This window comes from Alosa pseudoharengus, unplaced genomic scaffold (genome assembly GCF_046254945.1).
Source record: "Alosa pseudoharengus isolate Yale_2024_CS ecotype anadromous, Long Island Sound unplaced genomic scaffold, YU_APseudo_1.1 YU_APseudo_1.1_scf_21, whole genome shotgun sequence".
NCBI classification, from domain to species: domain Eukaryota; kingdom Metazoa; phylum Chordata; class Actinopteri; order Clupeiformes; family Clupeidae; genus Alosa; species Alosa pseudoharengus.
In genome coordinates, this window is record NW_027468674.1 from 25961730 (window position 1) to 25979340 (window position 17611).

A 17611-nucleotide genomic window follows, 5' to 3' on the forward strand; every position below is an offset into this window, starting at 1 on the left:
ATAGAATGCTTGTCTTATTGGATTACACAAGGTAAAATCTTGAAGCTAACTGCCAACAAGATTGTGACAAAACTCCTCAAACTCTTCAACACTTCAAAACCATTAAAAAAGTTACACAAAGTTCACTTTAATGTTATTTATCTTCTAAGCAACCTTAAACAGATATAACTGAAGTCTCAACAAAAGTAATAATCCCTCCTGTGATAGAGCACTCCTTGCTCTATTACAAGTGGCATCTCACAGCTGTGATACAAGACAACCATGAATGGGGAGGTAACATCTCACTGAGCGGCTTACACAGCCCACATACACAATAGGCAGGACTCATCTGAGTGGAGTTGGAATGGGGACATCTGAGCAACCACTTGGTATGGATGCTGTGAATCATTTTGGTTTTCCTCTCCGAATGCAGTCTGTACGGTGGTGGCCATCATGAAAAGACCACTGCGCATCTGCCCTGAAGTGCGTAACCGCAGGCAACACGACTAATGACTGTGCCATAGTCCTGAAAGACCCGAGGATGTCTACTTCACAGAGTTCTGGTCACAGAGAGGAGGGGGTCACACCGCTCCCTCCACTTGTGTCACGTCTTCCTCCCTCTTGACGTCAGCCACTGATGGTTCTGGGGTGTCCACCTCGGTGTCCGACGGGCAGGAGGTGATGGGCATCTCCGCTTCCACCTCCTCCACTTTAACCTTCACAGCAATTACTGTTGGGGGAGCGGGTGGAACAGAAGATAATGTACATTAGAGAAATTTAACCAATGAAGAAATGCAGACACCACTAACTTATGTATACACACCCACACAGTGATGCAAGTTAAGCGGTCATGCTGAAGTTGAAAAATCCAGAGCTGGCTAAACTCTGGAAGAATCTCTGGGCCTCTGTATACGGTTTAAGTTTATATTAAGTTTATATTATTTCAGGAGTCATATATGAAATGTCAACTATGTATCCTCTTAGCAGTGTACAAGACTGCAAATCCCTAAATAGAATGGAAGGATACTGTATCGAACTCCCATGGGGTTTTTAAAAGACCACTGGTAAATTAAATCACACATACTCTCCTCCGTTGGCTCCTCCTCTGGTTCAGTCTTTAGGTTCATAACTTGGTCGACTGCCTCTTGCTTGTCTGAGGATGGGTCCTCCACAGCCTGGTCGACTGCCTCTTGCTTGTCTGAGGATGGGTCCTCCACAGCCTGGTCGACGGCCTCATCCTGCTTGTCTGAGGAAGGTGCATCATCCTGCTTCTGGGGTTGTTTGGGTGGCGTGGTGGAGCTACTCTTCCTTTTCATGGTCCTTTTCCCTGAAACACATCAAATGTTAAGAACAGCTCCACACTGAATCAACTATTTAACCACTGACTATTTTCCATTTTGCCATGTACAGCTGGGCAAACTAAAGTTGGGAACATCGATCACTCAAACTCATCAAGTCATTCAGACTATTTATAATACATAAGCTTGAGTGGAAAATCAAAATGATTCCGATGGAAGTAGGCCCACTAAAATTGTCCCCAGCATGTCCACACCACACCATTATGTTTTGTCCACAAACAGTGTTTTGAAGTGTGAAACAGTGTTTTTGGACAGTGCTTTAAAGCACTGATTCAGAGTTCAGAAAAAACCAGATCCATTTCCGCTTGCGCCATCTTCCTTGAAAACACCCATGGAATGTGTAAGCATACCAACCACATACACAGAAAATGTACCAACAAAGGGAAATCACTTTGATACTTCTGAAGACACAGTGGTGCAGTAGGGCTGGGAATGAATATATTGCTTGACAGTTAGTTTTGCTCTTAAGTTTACATACCCTAGCAGATTTTTCCCCCAAAAGATTTGCAAGAAGAGGTGTGTTTTTGTGTTTGTTTTAATAAATGGTAAGAGGTCTTATGATAACTCTAGTTCCTACTAAAGTAGGAAACAATTATAAACACATTCAGACTTACAAATCATAAAAATGAAGGTTCTTTTTAAGAACTGCTATTAAATCCCCATCCACTTCCACCACAAGTAGGCTGATATGAACTCACGTTCGATGGTGTCAGGCTGTCTATTACCTGGCGCAGACTTACTCTTTTTTCCTGAGTATGGTCTGTTAGTCTTCTTGCGCTCCTGCCCCTGCGAAGGTTCTGCAAAGAGGCCAAACACACCTACATCAATTTTCAATATTCATTACACATTATCTACTGCCACATCCATCAATGGTTATCATTCATTTTCCCCCTAGATAGTCAAACCAGGTCAGTAGTTTCCCATAAGCTGGGACAAGAAACACACACAGTCAAATGTTTTACAAACTCTCATGTTATATAGTACTTAAACAATTACACTTTACACATTTGTATTCAAAATTAAAATTCCTTTTGCAATTGTAATTCCTGAATTTCCCCTTGGGGATCAATAAAGTATCTATCTACTCTTTTGGGCACCACAATGCTGATGGTTTATCTCTATGACGCATGCTTGATTGCTGCCAGGTATGTGTATTTAAAGACTACATTACACCATCAAAGCTGATCTTTCCGAAACCCAACACAACATAAGCCTAAGAGACTGATTGTTATCATCTGCAGAACAATTACATTCACCACATGCATGCGCTACAAGTACCTATAACATATATATGCTATGCTATATTATTAACAGGTGCTGGTCATATAATTAGAAGATCATCAAAAAGTTGATTTATGTCAGTAATTCCATTCAAAAAGTGAAACTTGTATATTATATTCATTCATTACACACAGACTGATGTATTTCAAATATTTATTTCTTTTAATTTTGATGATTATAACTGACAACTAATGAAAATCCCAAATTCAGTATCTCAGAAGATTAGAATATTACTTAAGACCAATACAAAAAAGTATTTTTTAGAAATGTTGGCCAACTGAAAAGTATGAACATGAAAAGTATGAGGCTCCTAGTTAGTTGGGGCTCCTTTTGCCTGAATTACTGCAGCAATGCGGCGTGGCATGGAGTCGATCAGTCTGTGGCACTGCTCAGGTGTTATGAGAGCCCAGGTTGCTCTGATAGTGGCCTTCAGCTCTTCTGCATTGTGGGTCTGGCCTATCGCATCTACCTCTTCACAATACCCCATAGATTTTCTATGAGGTTAAGGTCAGGCGTGCTGGCCAATTAAGAACAGGGATACCATGGTCCTTAAACCAGGTACTGGGAGCTTTGGCACTGTGCAGGTGCCAAGTCCTGTTGGAAAATGAAATCTGCATCTCCATAAAGTTGGTCAGCAGCAGGAAGCATGAAGTGCTCTAAAACTTCCTGGTAGACGGCTGCGTTGACCTTGGACCTCAGAAAACACAGTGGGCCAACACCAGCAGATGACATGGCACCCCAAACCATCACTGACTGTGGAAACTTTACACTGGACTTCAAGCAACATGGATTCTGTGCCTCTCCTCTCTTCCTCCAGACTCTGGGACCTTGATTTCCAAAGGAAATGCTAAATTTACTTTCATCAGAGAACATACCTTTGGACCACTCAGCAGCAGTCCAGTCCTTTTTGTCTTTAGCCCAGGCGAGATGCTTCAGACGCTGTCTCTTGTTCAAGAGTGGCTTGACACAAGGAATGCGACAGCTGAAACCCATGTCTTGCATACGTCTGTGCGTGGTGGTTCTTGAAGCACTGACTCCAGCTGCAGTCCACTCTTTGTGAATCTCCCCCACATTTTTGTGGGTTTTGTTTCACAATCTCCTCCAGGGTGCGGTTATCCCTATGGCTTGTACACTTTTTTCTACCACATCTTTTCTTTCCCTTCACCTCTCTATTAATGTGTTTGGACACAGAGCTCCGAACAGCCAGCCTCATAAGCAATGACCTTTTGTGTCTTGTCCTCCTTGTGCAAGGTGTCAATGGTCGTCTTTTGGACAACAGTCAAGTCAGCAGTCTTCCCCATGATTGTGTAGCCTACAGAACTAGACTGAGAGACCATTTAAAGGCCTTTGCAGGTGTTTTGAGTTAATTAGCTGATTAGAGTGTGGCACCAGGTGTCTTTAATATTGAACCTTTTCACAATATTCTATTTTTCTGAGATACTGAATTTGGGGTTTTCATTAGTTGTCAGTTACAATCATCAAAATTAAAAGAAATAAACAGTCTGTGTGGAATGAATGTATACATTATACAAGTTTCACTTTTTGAATGGAATTACTTAAATAAATCAACTTTTTCATGATATTCTAATTATATGACCAGCACCTATATATGAGAAACTACATGAAATCTAGCTACACAATGCCACTGGCTTTGTCCTCCCCATACCTTGACTGAGAGGTGGCTGAAGCTGGTAAGCGTGGAGCTCGCACCAGCCAACTGGGTAGATATCTGGAGACTCACAGTCCACCCACTGGTCAAACTCGGATTCCCAGCCGTCGAAGTGCAGGAGCAGCAGGCGTCCCACGCAGCTCTCGACAGTGGCTACACACACCAGCCGCGGCTCCATCAGGTCTACAGCCTCCAGCTTCATGCCAGGGATGTACCCGTGGCCCACCTCATCCTGGGGACAAACAAATGGCGTGACATGCAAACACATGACACAGCTGGGGAACTCACACCCCTCCTGTATCTAGCCGAGAGATGCTAGAGAACGCACGCACGCATGCACGCACACACACACACATTAACTACGTAAACGAAATATTCATTGAGGAGCTCTCAAAGCACTCACAGTGTTGAAAAGCCTTTTAGGAGCAGCTACTGCACACGATTCTGCCAGATATGTATCCCAAGTGAAAGTTGAAGAGTCTTGACCTGTTAGAATTCAAAATAAGTATAAAATAAATAACCTAATACCCATGTTTATTCTGATTATTTAGGTCTAGTTGGTTTAAAAACTGTATATTTAATGATCTTCTATAAAAACACCTCTACTTACGGCTTCATCTAAAGCCAAATGCATAAAGTTTCAAAGACAATGCTCTGTTACAACCCTTAAGTCAGTTAAGTTTTTAGGGCCGGATTCAGTTTAGTATCGTTTGGGACATTCTACCCAGCTAAACCAAATGGTGCTTCACCTCACATGACCATGAGAAAGGTGAGCTTTACCAGGAGGAACGGTGAGGGGGATGTTGTTCTTATCACAGTATCCCGTGGGCAAGATGGCATGCGAACTGGCATGGTAGCAGAACCAATCAGAGCCATCGCCGATCTCAACACCATCAATGCCCACCATGATGTAGCCATCCAGAAGTACCTACGACAAGACACAAGTACCACACAGCTCAGAAATACGGTTAAATATTATAACATTTCAGGTACAAAAAGAATTTGCTTTAAAATATTTTAATGAAACACAAGGAGACTACACCAAACCTTGGACAGATACCAATTTTTTACATTGTCTCATAATGCAAACCCTTTTTTAAAAGGCAACACAATTTGCTATGCAGAAAATAACTATACTATTCCCGGCAGGTCAAAAACCATGAAAGCAAAACACTTTCTAGCGGTTTGACTGAAGGAGAAGTGACCAACCTTCCGCACGGTTGCTACACAGATGTTCCCCAGATTCAGAGGGTCAATGGCCTCCAGCTTCATCCCCTCCTCAAAAAAGCCACCTTCCATGTACACGCTCCTGGGCTGAGACACATACATGCAGTCAGTATCACTTCAGTAGTATCACCGGTAGTCAGCCATCATACTTAGTATCACTGTGTAAAATGCACAGCATGCTTTGGCAGAGAATGCAAAACTGATCAACACTATAACCATCTGAAGACGATTTAGTAGGGACTGGGGAAGGCCTAGGTATAGAGAGTTGCAATAGTCCAGTCGTGATGTAATGAAGGCATAGATGACTTTTTCAAGATCTTTAAAAAGACAGGAAAGGTTTGATTTTTGGCAATTACTGATAAAACTGATAAAGGCTGCTTTTGACAACAGCACAGATTTGCTTGTCAAGACAAAGTTCTGAATCAAGAATAACACCAAGGTTTCTAGCATGGGACTTGAAATATGGGACAAGGTGATCTAATTTGCTGACAAGAGTGTGTCTTGATTTGGGAGGGCCAAAGATCATAACTTCTGTTTTGTTGCTGTTTAACTGGAGGAAGTTATTTGCCATTCAGCCTTTAATATCCTCCAGACAGTCCAGGAGAGACTGTAGAGAGTCCCTAGACTTCAGTGGGAAATACAGTTGAGTCGTCTGCATAGAAGTGGAATGAGATGTTGAGAATCATCTGTAGTGTCAAACTGACTTTGATTTAAAATCTCACAAATCAGGGTTTAACAGATAAAGCCGTTTCAGTCCAGCACCCACAAGCAAAAACCCCTCTCTCTCTCACCTTCTTGAATAAACTTGGGAAACTTTCAGAAGACAACTTGCTGAGTGCTGGTGAGTGCTCAGGATATCCTATTAAATATACAAATCAAACAAAAGAACAGCATCTTCAAATATTTAAAACTTTACATGGTTGGGAAGCAAACCATGTTACAAAAAATAACGTCTTTGACAAGGCTTTCACAACTGTGTCACAGCTTACATTCATTACAAGATTTAAATAATGACCACAGTGGTGTGCCAGCAGCTCTATCCCAGGCTCAATCACAATACACATTGTGTTATCTCAGGATTTAATAGCTACCCTGCTAAAATGTACAGACCGTGACCAGTTAAGAATTCTCAAACAAAAAAGGCCCACAGCCAATCTTTCATTTTTATAAGTGGACATGTATTTATGTTTATAATGACATCTAAGGACAACATACAAAAAAAATAAATGCGCACAACTATGCAGAAATAGAAAGCCTAAACTGTATCCAAAGCTCCATTTACCTGCATCCTTGATGAGGTGGCCCACATTGTAAGACCAGCCTACTGGGTGCACCAGAGGGCTGTATATGTGGCACCAAAAGTCTGCGAACTCCTGGTCTTTGGCCACCTGGCCACCCACCACGTACAGCAGCCGTAGTCGACCCCCAACCACCGTGTCCACCATCGCCAGCCTCGTCCGGCTCACCAGTGCCCGGTCCACCACCTCTACACGCATACCCTGGCGAAAGGGGCATCGCATCGCATCCGCCAACTGATCCAAGATTCAGAGACAGGTAGAGGGAGAAAAGGCAGCAAGTGAATCTATGAGTTATGGTACTTTCTTATACAGTGGGTATTTCATTTGTATATTGTGTCCTGATGTAAATAATATTAACATTGTCTGATTATCCTGTACTGTCTATTTTGTCTAATTGTCTATAATGTTGATTATATTATGCTCAGATGTCAAGATGTTAGATTATATAAATTAATTCACACCAACAGCCGGAAACAAAGTAATTCGGTCCATCAACACACTTGGCCAATAAAGCACGTTTCTGAATCTGATACAGTTCCACTCTCCATAAAAGCCATGAGAGAGGGGTTTAGAGCTGCCATTCTCACCGTGATGTGGAAGTCCACAGGCAGCGTGAGGGCTCCAACCAGCCTCTTCATCAGATAGGTCTTCCAGTCCGCCAGCTGCTGATGCAGAGCTGTGGTGGGGGAAGAAGAGTCCAAACATCATTATTCCCTGTAACCGCAATTTAATACCCAGAATGTGTTGTACACCATTAATTAGTATTAGACAACACCTGAGATATATACAGTACATTCTTTGCAATAGTTTGTGTATGCAAATAAAATATTATTTGCCATAATATGATTTGCTAAATGTTTTGTATGCAGTCACAACACAGCTGTAAACAAATACTGTAAGAGGAAGACAAAAAATAGCTGTGAACTAGGGAGCCTGAGAAGTTGCTGACTCACAGGGTGGGGGCACGAGTAGCTTGCTGTTTACAGCGCACCAGCCAATTGGGTGGATGTCTGCGTTGCCCAGGTTACACCAGAAGTCATGGCTGCTGTCCTCTTCAAAGCCCTCAAAGCGAAGCTTGACATTATAACCTAGTTAGGAATACAAACACACCAGTAGGCAACCATTTCTTCAGTGCAAAAAACATTTTATCAGTCTGGTTTATTTAGCAGTTGAGTTCAATAGTTAAGACCTCAGTGGAAACATTAAGTATCACACAAAAATAACAAACAGAGCCATTGCCCAGTGAAGAACATCACAGTCTCACCTGCTAGTTTGATAACGGTGGCGATCCAATAGACCTTGCCGTGGAAAGTAGCCTTGTGGTTGACAATCTCCACTTTAATACCCTCTCTGATGTCGTCCCACTTGTCTGAAAGAGGAACCTGTTGACAACAGAAGCCTGACGTTAATTTCTCATGTTTCAGAGTGTTGACCAACCTACCAAACAATTAGTCATTCAATCAGTCATTCATTCATTCATTCATTCATTTATTCATTCATTCAAAAGGAAGGGTACTTAGAAGAAATCATCCACCTAAACCTCCAAATCATCAACCAGCTGAAATCATCTACCATAATCCACTGCGGAACCCAAAAGATTTTTAGAGTAAAACAGGAATTCATTCAAACATCAGAATTTAACTGGATCATATGACATGACTAAAGAAACATCCCTTTAGAGTAATGAAAGAGCCTTACATGTCTAAAGGAGGACACTGATGCTGCAGGATTGTCGTGTTTGTCCAGATAACCACCCCAATCAAAACTCAGTGTTGCTGCTTGGGGGAGGGACGTGGAGAAGCAGAGATATGTGTTAGAAACGTTGCAATGTTTCATGACCTAGAGTAATAATGTATAAAAGGCAAATGTTTTCAAATAGTTCTTCTTGTTCTGTACATGTGGAGAGTCTAGTTTGGGTTTCTTATAGTTCTCTTTTCTGAATCTAAAAATGAGAGACAGAGAGAGGTAAATTGCTAGAGTCAAAACTGTAATGAAGGAAGACACTTTTCTCACCCTCTTTCCCAACAGCTGGAGCATCCTGTGGAGGTACCACAGGCTGGGTGGGGAGGATACCTGTAAAACCAGTCTTGTTCAACACTGTAGCTTTCTTTGTGGGCGGTTTTCCCTGTAAATATACCAAAGAACATACCAAACAAAGTGAGTTATTGACAGTTAGCAGCTAACAACTCTTTTGAAAGGCCACTGTGATATGCCACTTATGTTTTCAATCTTCAACCCAACAGGATTTTAATAGTCCACCGGAACATGTTATTTAAAGTAACTGTCAAAGTTAACAGTGGAGTGAAAAAGCTGCGCTCTTGGGGTAATTTTGGTCGGCCGGTCACTTTTGGGAAGGTTCACAACTGTTCCATGTTTTCGCCATTTGTGGATAATGGCTCTCACTGTGGTTCGCTGGAGTCCCAAAGCTTTAGAAACGGCTTTATAACTGTTTCCAGACTGATAGATCCCAATTACTTTCTTTCTCATTTGTTACTGAATTTCTTTGGATCTCTGCATGATGTCTATCTTTTGAGGATCTTTTGGTCTATTTCACTTTGTTAGGCAGGTCCTATTTAAGTGATTTCTTGATTAAGAACAGGTATTAATCAGGCATAGATGTGGCTAAAGAAATTGAACTCAGGTGTGATAAACCACAGTTATGATTTAACATGGGAGACAAACCCTTTTTCCCACACAGGGCCATGTAGGTTTGGATTTTTTTCCCCTTAATAATAAAAACCTTTATTTAATAACTGCATTTTGTGTTTACTTGTGTTATCTTTATCTTATATTTCAATTTGTTTGATGATCTGAAACATTTAGGTGTGACAAACATGCAAAAAATAAGAAATCAGGAAGGGGGCAAACACACCACTGTACAACCGTTGTAAGCACTCCATATAATCCACTATCTCACCATGGGCAAAGATTGGCTAATAACAACATAATTAATGTTCACCTACAACTCTGTTTGGTCACAGTGACTCTCCACACTCATTTGGCAAAATGGGAGTTGCTAATATAGTTTACCATAGAAGGAAAAACACAGGTAAGTATAAAGAGATAGAAGGCTGAGAGACTTTTGGTATATGACAGTGAGAGAGACATAAATACCTGTAGTCGAGCCAAAATGGAGGACTTTTTAGAGTTGGAAGAAAAGGACCGTGAGCAGGAGACACTGCAAAATCGCTTGGTTTTGGAGTAGAAGTTACCTTTGGTGCCTGTGGTCCCACACATCTCACAGACAGCTGAGTAAGAAGGGTAGAAAGGGAGTAGTAGTGAGAGGGAAATAACAACTAAAGTGTTGTTAGTGGTATGTGAAAGCAATGGCATATTCTGAGTGATTAAAGAGAGAATAAAATACAGATTATTTAAAATGGCACACAAACACTAGATATATAAAAATGGTATAAAAATCTATCATCTTCCAAACACCGCACATATTACTGCGGTGCACCTATACAACCCCCACCTATCTTCTCACCAGGAAGATCTTTGTCTTTTTCATCAAATGGCTCCATTCCCTCCTCATCCTCCATGTCTTCTTCACCTTCATCCTCCTCCTCCTCCTCCTCCTCCTCATCATCATCATCTTCCTCCTCTTCCTCTGAACTACCAAAAGCCGGAGCCCATTTAGGCCCATCATCCTGAAAGAGAGAAAAACAATTAATCACCTGTCCCTTAATGAGATTATATGCTTGTATGCGCAATCATAGAGATTATACTGTTGTATGCACAACGAAACAATAGCCATAATAAAAACTGCATATAAACACAATCCACACCCAAGTCATCCAAGATGAGATTAGATCCACGTTAGATTACACACATTTGTTTAGAAGTATTCTTATGTAACCTGCCTCTCTGTTGGTGTTACACACCGTGCCACAATCCCTTGGCTGAATGCACAGACCCTGGCGCTTCCCTCTGGGGGTGCAGACTGGGCAGCCTGTGCCATGGCCCCCACAGGATCTGCACGGGGGGCGGATGAACACGGTCGGCACGGCCCCCTCTTTCAGCTTCAGGCCTTTGTTTCCTTGGGTCTTGTTAATGAAGTTGGGTCTGGTTTCGAAGCAGTCCTTGCCAAAGTGCTCGTTGCACAGGTGGGAGAAGGGTTTGGCGACCCAGTTACTGCGGGTCCTCTGAACCTGTTTCTCCCATTTCTGAAAGTCCTCAGGGTCTTTGGGGAAGCGGAAGAGTGTCACATTCTGATCGTAGGACTTTCCACAGCCATATGCACAACAGCGGTTCGGCATGGTCTTCGCCTAATGCTGGATGTCAGAGGAAACATAATGAGTGTGCTAAGAATATCCTTGTGACATTCACATGGCTGTGTATGGAGAATGAAATGGCTGTGTTTGGAGAATGAAATAGCCTACATCAGATTAATACCGCTACTCCATTTAATGTAGACATGATACCATACTTAATGAAAGGCAAATGCAGCTTGCCCCTGTCTTCTTTTAGGCTACTCCAAGTTTTGCGTGCAAAACTACAGTGGGTTAAAAACAAGGTTTACGCCAAGCCTTCATCTGCAGCATGAGTGGTCTCCAAGTCAGACCTTTTAAGAGTGCCACATAACAGACATGGCCTTGAGAGCACCATATTTCAAACTGGTGTATGCAGGGACATTAAAAAGACTTGCGTATGAAGACTTCAACATTTTAGATTTAGCTTTACTATCCTAACACGAGAACTATCCTGCCTTCGGACCATCCCCAACAATCCATGGCATGGTCTTTTTCACAGAGCATCAGAGTTCAATAAAAATAGACTGGACAGTTGTAGACACATTTAAACCCTAAGTTGTTCCAAACAACTGAATATGGCGATACATTGATATATGTTACCTGTTTTAATGACAAGTGAAACAGCCTGGATAGACATCAACTCACCTTATCCACCACTCGAAAACGTTCCAATTTCTTCTTCGACGATGTTGAAAATCGCAAGACCGTAACATAGGCTACATGGCTCAACATCGCCGCCAAGCGGTACCAGTTTGGGCATACGATCATGTTAACAACACATTGTAGACGTTTTAAGTGCACAATACACGCTATTGTCCTAATTAACGTAGGCCTACATAGTGCAGTTCTTAAAAAATAAATATGTTAGAACCAATATCTAAAAAACTGTAAGGAAATACTATTGCTTTTTCAATTTGATCCGAGACGTGCAACGTTCCTATAGAGGTTCTATGGTGTAATGGTTAGCACTCTGGACTCTGAATCCAGCGATCCGAGTTCAAATCTCGGTAGAACCTAACTTTTGAACATGTCCTGCCGCGACCATCCACGCTCTATCATCTGCCAAAAAAGCAACTACTACCGCAGATGACTTTGTAAATAACCTACCATCATCACTATACATACAAATTACTCATTGATGTAGGTTTGTGGAATTCATGGAGAATCAAGTCTGTAAGGGAGTAGGCCTAGCTTGGTTCTCAAGTCTCAATTAGGATTGAGTGTGTCTGGAAAGGCTCCAGTGAGTTATGACTACTTCCAGGGGCATAACCAGCAGTGAAATTAAACATAAATTGGTGCATTAAACTATACCATTTTTTTCAGAGGTGCAGCAAGTAGGCCTACATCTTTCTTGTAGGCTACACAAAGGTTTTAAATACAGTTGTTTACTCAATTTCAAAGAAAATACACGTCCATATCTGTTTAACCCTGTCACCATCACAATCCACTGGTTGTGCTGAATGCACTGCTCTATCGGTCATCATAAAGCAAATTCAAATTTGCTAACAGGTTTGTCTGGATTCACCCAGACTAAGCCTATTCCAAAGCTAGCAATACATGTCCAGGCCAAATGTTCTTGTGAATATTCTTTTGTAGGATTTAGGTTTAGGCCCACTAAACCATAATTTTGCCTGAAATGTTAAATTTAAACACGAGGCATTATCTAGCTAATGTGCATGCTTTTCAAATACAGAAATTTGAACAAAAGTCAGGTTCCATATTTTTGTTTCATTTTGTTGACAAATTGGTGTAAAATATTTTAACAGAGCAATATATAGGCCTGTGTATATATGGAGGATAGGATATCATTTTACCCTTAAAGGCTGAATTAGGCCTACTGTCAATGGCCATAAAAAGGTACTTTTGCCATCTTTAAGAAGACAGTGTTATATATTTCAGGCTATGAATGTACGTGAACAAATCTTTTAACAAAAATCTACAGAATATGAATAAAACTGGAAAGCTTGGTGTAGCATGTGGCATTCTAAATGCAGTGTCATACGGTTGACAATGTTGTTGTATCTTTAATTGATGATGTTTTTTGGGTTGCAACGTTGTTCTGTGCACTTGAACTGACAGTGAACTGAACTGAAGTGTTTTGATCATGATTAAAAAGTTCTCTTGTGCAGGCAATTAAACCTATGCTCTCAGTCTCTATTTCCCCTTTAAATGGGTGATCCAGAGAGAGCGGTCATCATTACAGTGCAGCAGAAGAAAGAAGGGCTACTACCATGCTTGTTATAGGCCCAACACTACCAGGTGTTGCCTAGTCTGTCATTCCAAGGAGTCTGGAAATGAAGAGGCTGACTAGCTGTGACGGGCGTTGGTTGTGTGGACAGTTTGTGGTTCGTAACCAATGCATCCTTCAAATCCCTGTGCCACTGGGCCATGGGTAAGCATTTTGCCTGCAACAGACTTGGAAATTCAACGGTTCTGGAGGCTGACAATAGTAGCTCCATCCAGAGCGTTGGGAAAGTTATGTCCTTAAGATTGCTGTTATCATCCTGTTTGGGTTATTTGGGTTCATCTGCCTGAATAATGCAGTACAGACTTGCCAACGGCTCACGGACAGTGTCTTCTGTGACTTGCTTTTCCTTTTTGTTTACCTGAACAACATCTTAGTGGCAGTATCCAGGGTTGAACATGTATAACACCTCAGGGTCCTATTTGAGTGGCTTTGTGCTCATCAACCCAGCCAAATGCCAGGTTGGGTTGTGCTCCATTGTCTTCTTAAGCAGTGAGGAGGCGGTGCCTTTGGATGCTAACGTGGAGACGATCAGGCAGTTCCCAAAGCTAATAACTGTCAGGGCACAGCAGCAGTTTTGGGGCATGGTGAATTTTTACCATGGTCTAGCCCCACATGCCACACTTAATGCGTCCACTTTATTTGGTGCTCAAGGGAAAGGCTGCCAAACTAGGGAGGGTTTAGGTTTTCACTGACACTAAGGTGCCGTTGGTGAATCCACGCTTGCCCACCACTGACCCTTCTGATCAATGTCTGTTGACCACAAGCCTCTTTTGCCAGGCCAAGACGTCTGACCCTTGGTCATCCCAATAGCAGAGGGAGTCAACTTGCCTTCATTTCAGAGATTACAACACACATTTGTCATGCAGCGGGGAAAACAATGGGGTAAACATTTCTGAGATAAACCAACTGATTAAAGCAACACCAAAGAACTTTCCCTCTGGAGCACGCACGCTATTTGTTTATCCAGCACCGGCTTTGCAAATAACGATGTCCATAGACAAGGTATAATATATTGCACGATTTCTGAAAGTACGATGTATTGCGACATCAGATGCAAGTCAAATTTGTAGTTTCTTATGTCTCATTCCATCGAACTACAGATCCGCTACCCAATCTGGCAAACTTACATAGTGCGGTTATAGCCGATAGAGGGCTGTGAAGCGAATGCAGAAGTGCCGTTCACCCTGTTACAAGTTGATGAACCACTGAAACGATTTTGGAAACATTATTTTAAGCTACAAAAAACTCTTTGGTGTTGCTTTAATGATTTCAATCAAAAGAAACACTCTCATCACACACTCAACTTCTGGTGCAAAATTATTTTCTTTTATTAGACCAACATTTCAGTGCTCTCTACAGCCAGCCCATGCCTATTGTACAATATGGTTAGTGCAGGCAAGTATTTGACACCATTCACAGCCTCTCCTACCCTGGCAGGAAAGCATCACAGAAGATGGTGGGAGCAAAGTCCGTTTGGCACAGCCTTAAGAAAGATGTTTGTAAGTGGGCAGCTGCCTGCATGGAATGCCAGCAAGTTAAAGTGTACCGCCACTCCAAGGCGGCTCCACTTGAGACTTTTGAAGTTCCAGAGAGACATTTTGATCACACTGACATGGGTTTAGTGGGCATGTGTGTGCTTTACTTCTGCTACCAGTTCTGCATACGTTGACTTCTTCCTTTCCTTTCAAGTTAGCAGACAATGCACTCACACGCTAAATACAACACCATGTCTGGTCTCAAAGCAGTCACAACAATATACTGTGGCACTTGCAGTTGCCTTCTGACATCCACCAGGAGTTTCTAATCCTGTGCTTTGCCACAACTTCCTGTATATTGCTTGTATTTGCCCAATGGCCACTTTTCTGTCTCTCAGAAACAAAATTCTACTGTCCCTGTAAATTCCTAGCAAAGATTTAACTCTGTTCTCATGCAAACACACCAATGATTTTAAAATCTGACTATGTCTCCAGGTGTAGCGATCCTGGGTCAGGCTATTTTATATCTAAACAGAATATGCTTTAAAGAGCCATGACCCATACAAAACAGCTGACAGCTTTTGTCTTCACCACCCCACTGATTGAGGTTTTGTTGAGTTGGAAAAACATCATAAGTGGCTGCAATGAATGTAATGTGGTAAGGATCCATGGCCTCTCTCCAGCTGAACTTCCTCTTCTCAACACCATGCCAGTATATCCATTGTCCTCATTTAATTTGAGACACCGTCGAACGTCTTGCTTGCTCAATGTTAAACATGTTGCTTGCCATTCGCAACAAAGCTGGTTATCTTATCTGTGTCTTCTGTGCTGTAGACTTATCTGTGTCTTCTGTGCTGTAGACTTACCCTATGCTTTCCACCTAGCACCATGACCAAGTCTGGCTTGTCCATTTTGCACCTACCGAACAATATGTCTATGTAGTGCACCTTGAGCATGCCTGACTGCTTCCTGTTGATTCCACTTCCTTCCTGTTTTCACTAACGGGGCAGTGATCTTGATGACTGGATCCTTGGAGTGTGACAGAGTCTCCAGACTGGTCTTAGCACATTTGAGCTCCTCCACCATGCCGGTCATTGGTAACTCCATCCCTTTCCATACAATGCTGCAGTACTTAGACAACTTGGCAACCCAAGTCATTTCCTAACTGCATTATTAAAGGAAAATTCCGGGTTTTAGCACTTTAAGGACCTTTTCTGGTTTGTTTTGGATGAACTAGAGTGGTGGACACCGAAATTTTGATGATTGGTCCTGTCTCGACTTTTCTGACTCGTTTTGAATCACCTTTGACTGCTCAGGGTGGCTGCCAACAGGCATACTGTAGTAGGCTACTCAAACATGTCCTAAAACAACCCTTAACGTTCGTTTCCAAAACTGTGCAACTCACCTTGGGGCTTAGGAGGGGTTTAGTAGATTAAGTGGCGAGGGCTGCATAAGAAAGGCGCATTGGGATGGGGGGGGGGGGGGGGTCACCAACAAGGAGCACCCAAGAGCAACAGGGGCAAGGAAAAACTCCCTTACTAAGGAAGAAACCTTGGGCAGATCCACGGCTCATGGGGCTAACCCAACTGCCAGGAGTTTTGGTGTGTGTGTTGGGGGGATGACAAGGGAGATGGGATAGTGTGCTGTGTATGTGGGGAGAGGGCAGTGTGCAATATATAATGAGACAATGTGCTGTGTATTGGGGGGGGGGCAGTGTGCTGTAAGTATGTTGGGGATGTGTGTTGGAGAAGCTTCCTGATGAAATAATGTGCTGTGTATGTAGGGGAGAGGGGGGGCAGTGTACTGCAAGTATGGTGAAGGGACTTACTATTGCAAGCAGAGTACTGTATGTATGATGTAATGTGAGTGATGACAGTGAAGATGTGTGTGTGGGCGGGAGGGGAGTGGAGCAGTGACTGTGTGTGTGGGTAGGTGGGGGCAGTGTGCTGTAAGTATGTAGAGGATGTGTGTTGGAGAAGATCCTGAAGACAATGTGCTGTGTATGTAGGGGGGGGGGCAGTGTGCAGCAAGTATGTAGAAGGCTTACTGTAGCAAGCAGTGTGCTGTATGTATGTGAGGTGATGATGTAAGTGAAAATTCCGTTTTTTAGCACTTTAAGGCCCTTTTCTGGTTTGTTTTGGATGAACTAGTGGTGGACACCGAAATTTTGATGATTGGTCCTGTCTCGACTTTTCTGACTCGTTTTGAATCACCTTTGACTGCTCAGGGTGGCTGCCAACAGGCATACTGTAGTAGGCTACTCAAACATGTCCTAAAACAACCCTTAACGTTCGTTTTCAAAACTGTGCAACTCACCTTGGGGCTTAGGAGGGGTTTAGTAGATTAAGTGGCGAGGGCTGCATAAGAAAGGCGCGGGGGCACCAACAAGGAGCACCCAAGAGCAACAGGGGCAAGGAAAAACTCCCTTACTAAGGAAGAAACCTTGGGCAGATCCACGGCTCATGGGGCTAACCCAACTGCCAGGGGTTTTGGTGTGTGTGTTGGGGGGATGACAAGGGAGATGGGATAGTGTGCTGTGTATGTGGGGAGAGGGCAGTGTGCAATATGTCATGAGACAATGTGCTGTGTATTGGGGGGGGGGGGGGGGGGGGGGGGCAGTGTGCTGTAAGTATGTTGGGGATGTGTGTTGGAGAAGCTTCCTGATGAAATAATGTGCTGTGTATGTAGGGGAGAGGGGGGGCAGTGTACTGCAAGTATGGTGAAGGGACTTACTATTGCAAGCAGAGTACTGTATGTATGATGTAATGTGAGTGATGACAGTGAAGATGTGTGTGTGGGCGGGAGGGGAGTGGAGCAGTGACTGTG

General features: G+C 42.8%; 1 protein-coding gene and 1 non-coding gene across 7 annotated transcripts; one reads left to right on the forward strand and one right to left on the reverse strand.

Moving 5' to 3' along the window:
* Positions 1–111: 111 nt before the first annotated feature.
* On the reverse strand, positions 112–12442 carry l3mbtl2 (L3MBTL histone methyl-lysine binding protein 2). 6 transcript variants are annotated; one of them, XM_076298298.1, is made up of 18 exons: positions 11708–12442; positions 10673–11083; positions 10297–10459; positions 9927–10060; positions 8826–8937; positions 8511–8590; positions 8077–8194; positions 7766–7900; positions 7400–7488; positions 6797–7046; positions 6306–6373; positions 5497–5601; positions 5068–5215; positions 4691–4773; positions 4285–4519; positions 2036–2134; positions 1064–1306; positions 112–709 (listed from the first exon to the last, which is right to left on the reverse strand). In XM_076298298.1, the coding sequence occupies exons 2-18, from the start codon at positions 11066–11068 to the stop codon at positions 561–563; spliced, it is 2607 nt and encodes an 868-aa protein (XP_076154413.1). In that variant the 5' UTR covers positions 11069–11083; positions 11708–12442; the 3' UTR covers positions 112–560. The 6 variants fall into 6 exon arrangements, with proteins under 6 accessions (XP_076154413.1, XP_076154412.1, XP_076154415.1 ...); XM_076298297.1 differs by having other exon boundaries at positions 11663–12442; XM_076298300.1 differs by having other exon boundaries at positions 10694–12442.
* trnaq-cug (transfer RNA glutamine (anticodon CUG)) lies at positions 12007–12078 on the forward strand. The gene has a single exon. It is a non-coding gene; the product is annotated as a tRNA-Gln (tRNA).
* Positions 12443–17611: the final 5169 nt, after the last annotated feature.

Coding starts and splice junctions, on each gene's coding strand:
- l3mbtl2 (XM_076298298.1), bottom strand. CDS start 11,068: ATGCCGAACCGCTGTTGTGCATATGGCTGTGGAAAGTCCTACGATCAG. Junction 5,216..5,496: donor GTGTAGCAACCGTGCGGAAG/GTTGGTCACTTC, acceptor GTCTTGTCGTAG/GTACTTCTGGATGGCTACAT. Junction 4,520..4,690: donor CTAAAAGGCTTTTCAACACT/GTGAGTGCTTTG, acceptor GTTTGTCCCCAG/GATGAGGTGGGCCACGGGTA.